The 2,964-nt window shown below is 52.3% G+C and overlaps 1 protein-coding gene across 1 annotated transcript; it reads left to right on the plus strand.

Annotated features, from left to right (window-relative positions):
• On the plus strand, nucleotides 1–2,453 carry LOC137450270 (gastrokine-1-like). Its single transcript, XM_068156625.1, has 7 exons — nucleotides 1–26; nucleotides 396–449; nucleotides 782–940; nucleotides 1,190–1,324; nucleotides 1,528–1,638; nucleotides 1,890–2,028; nucleotides 2,232–2,453. The coding sequence occupies exons 1-7, from the start codon at nucleotides 15–17 to the stop codon at nucleotides 2,324–2,326; spliced, it is 705 nt and encodes a 234-aa protein (XP_068012726.1). The 5' UTR covers nucleotides 1–14; the 3' UTR covers nucleotides 2,327–2,453.
• Nucleotides 2,454–2,964: the final 511 nt, after the last annotated feature.

Here is a 2,964-nt window from a genome sequence, read left to right on the forward strand (position 1 = left end):
GCTCTGCAGTCAAGATGAAGTGCACGGTGAGTATAGGTTGCTCTTCTTTCCTCTTCTCAACTACAACTTTGACTCCAGTCATTGCCTTTATCTCTCAGAAGTGCCTATGCCTTGGGGGAGAGGTTTCTCCTCAGAGACAGTAGCACAGAACCTGTGAACCTATCAGCACCTCCCGATTCAGCTCTGTAATCAACCTTCCAAGTGTCTGCTCTGCATTAGTCTAGGGCAAGGCAAGGACGAGTCGCTTTAGGTGACTCCTGTCATTCCAACACGACAGCAAAAGAGGACCTTAAGAACTCACTGTGTGATAAGGACAGCAAAAGGCTCCAGGATCCTCATGCTGGATTGGACAGCCAGAGCTGCAGCTACTCTTCTGGTTTCCATTTCTCTTTCAGATTGTGACTACTGTCCTCCTTGGCCTCTTCCTGGCTCCAGCCCTCGGAGTTTTTGTAAGTAGAGTGACCCAGCCACAGGCTGTGGTGGGAGAGGCTTTCAGTCCCTCATCCATTATGAGCCAAAGGGATTTTAATGTGAAGCTGGAAAAGGGCAACTTAGCAGACTTCAATGACAAAGTTTGTCTCTGATGGGATGGCAGAAAGGGAGAGAGGCAAATCCAGTTGAAATGGAACTAGAATGATTCCCACTGAGACTGCTGCAATCCAGGAAAGCTGAAAGGGTCTTGCTTTGGATGACTCAGGATAGGATCAGGAGATGATTGGCTTTGGCCAGGAGCTTTGCCTTTGGGCCACAGTGCTTACCAGGTAAATGTGGCATCTTCCAGGTTGGGCAACAAACTGGACAGCAGGTGTTCCCTGGACAGCAGGGGTTCCCTGGGCAGGACGTGTTCCCTGGGCAGGACGTGTTCCCTGGGCAGAATGTGTTCCCCGGGCAGGATGTGTTCCCCGGAAGGCCGGTGTTCCCTGGGCAGAACTACCCTCAGGTACGGACTGGGAGCTCCTGATCCTCCCAACTCACTGCACTTGGAACCAAGACAAAGCACAGTGCTGGCAGCTGCTGACATCACAACGTGGCCCAGGGCACTCTGCACCACCCCACACAAGCAGTGCTGCTCTTGCTCTACTCCCTGCTTGCTGAGTATTCCTTGCTTCTGTCCCCATCCCTCTGGGGGAAAGGGACCAAGTAAGCTGAAAGTCTGACAGTGCTGTGCAACTTTGTTTTCTCCATCCAGAATCCCAACCAGAACCAGCAAACCACAGTCATCGTGGGCACCCAGATCCTGACCATCAAAAGGCAACTGCGTGTGGCAGTTATCGACCAGAGGAGCACCCAGAGGCCATGGAAATCCATCTGGAACTACCAGACCGTGAGTGGCTCAGGGCTGGTCCAGCAAATGGACAAGGAGACCAGCTGCAGAATGCTGGGTGCGCTCCAGGACTTGTTTCTTGCCACTTAGCATCCAGACTCCAACTTCTGGGGAAAAACTCTCCCCATTTCTTTCCTCGTCCATGCAGACTTTATTCCATCTTCTTTCCTTCAATCCTCACTTGTCACTGACTTCATTTGCAGGGTGTGATTGCAACCAAAGTGACATCAGAGGGAGTTTGCTACATTTCCACCATGGACAGGAGCCTGATGCCCACCTTTGATGCTCTGCCCAGACTGGCTGAACAGAACAGGGTAAGATTCCAGAGGAGGGCTTCCTTGGGAGCCTGTACAGTCCTGCAAAGGCATCTGAAGTCAGAGGCATGGCTGTTTCCACAGGCTTGACACCCACAGTCCCAGAGTGACACAGCAGATGACAAGACAGTGCCCAGTAGAGCTGGGAGGGAAGCACCAAGCAGCGAGGCACCACTGCAGAAGCAGGGATATGCTTAGCAGGGAAGGGATGGAGGCACTGCACTTGCTGAGTGTTGTCATTTTGTGTTCAGCTCCTGCAGGTTCAAGGAAGACCTTCAAAGCAGGTCGTCTATGTCATCAAGAGGCCCATCCTCAACCTCCAGTCCTACGGCCAAGAGATCTCCACCCTGTGCAGTGGCCTCACAACCTACGAGACCTACGAAGTTTCTGGTGAGTGCAAGCAAAGGGACGGTGTCTGTGATGAGCCAGCAGCTCTTTTGCCTCGGGGGTGGTGCTCTTGGCCCTGCACACAGACACAAACCTTTCCTGTTTCTCCTGCAGCAATTCTTCAGAGCATTGCTGGCTGGGAGCAGATCAGGAGCAGGCTGTTGCATTCTGATATTTTCCTTTCTCTTCTTCTCTTCTTTTCCAAGGACCCCAATACACTGTCAATCAGGGATCATGCTCCAGACTCGATGCCCTCCACATTCTGGAGCTTGTCTACTGCCGTGGCAACAACAAGGTCTAAACACCTGACCTTGCTTCAACCAAGTGCAGCTGCTCCATCTGCTGCACCAGGCCAGCCCCGGTGCTGTTCCTGCTCCCTGGCATCTCCTCCTTTGGCAGTTTCCTTCCCCACCATTCAGATGCTCAGTTGTGACCATACCTTTCCAATAAAGTCCTCTAGCATGCATTAACTCTGGCTTCTCTGTCACTGATTTATCCTTTATCATCTAGGCACACGTTCAGAAATGCATCTGGAGTGTATCTGCTGTACCCCTTTGCAGCCCTCCAAATGTACATTTCAAGGCCTGCTCTGGAATCAGGCCACAGCTGCAGGGAGCAGGGCAAACATCACAGTGTGCAGCTAGACAAAGATGGTCATCTTGAGTGCAATCACACAGCACTTACAGGATGGCCAAGGGACCAGGCCTAGTCAGTATGCATTTAGGAAGGGCAGGTCCTGCCTGACCAACCTGATCTCCTTCTATGATCAGGTGACCCAACTGATGGATGTGAGGAGGCCTGTGGATGTGGTCTACCTGGACCTTAGCAAGGCCTTTGACACCGTCACCCACAGCAAACTCCTTGCCAAGCTGTCAGCCCATGGCTTGGATGGGAGCACAGTGCATTGTGTTAGGAACTGGCTGGAGGGCTGAGCCCAGA

The sequence above is a fragment of the Melanerpes formicivorus genome, unplaced genomic scaffold (genome assembly GCF_026170545.1).
Source record: "Melanerpes formicivorus ecotype bairdi unplaced genomic scaffold, bMelFor1.0.p_v2 SCAF_34, whole genome shotgun sequence".
Classification (NCBI taxonomy): Eukaryota; Metazoa; Chordata; class Aves; order Piciformes; family Picidae; genus Melanerpes; species Melanerpes formicivorus.

Excerpts from the sequence above, each read along its gene's own strand:
- LOC137450270 (XM_068156625.1), top strand. Across the intron at positions 941-1,189 it reads CTGGGCAGAACTACCCTCAG|AATCCCAACCAGAACCAGCA; the intron begins GTACGGACTGGG and ends TTCTCCATCCAG. Across the intron at positions 2,029-2,231 it reads CGAGACCTACGAAGTTTCTG|GACCCCAATACACTGTCAAT; the intron begins GTGAGTGCAAGC and ends TTCTTTTCCAAG.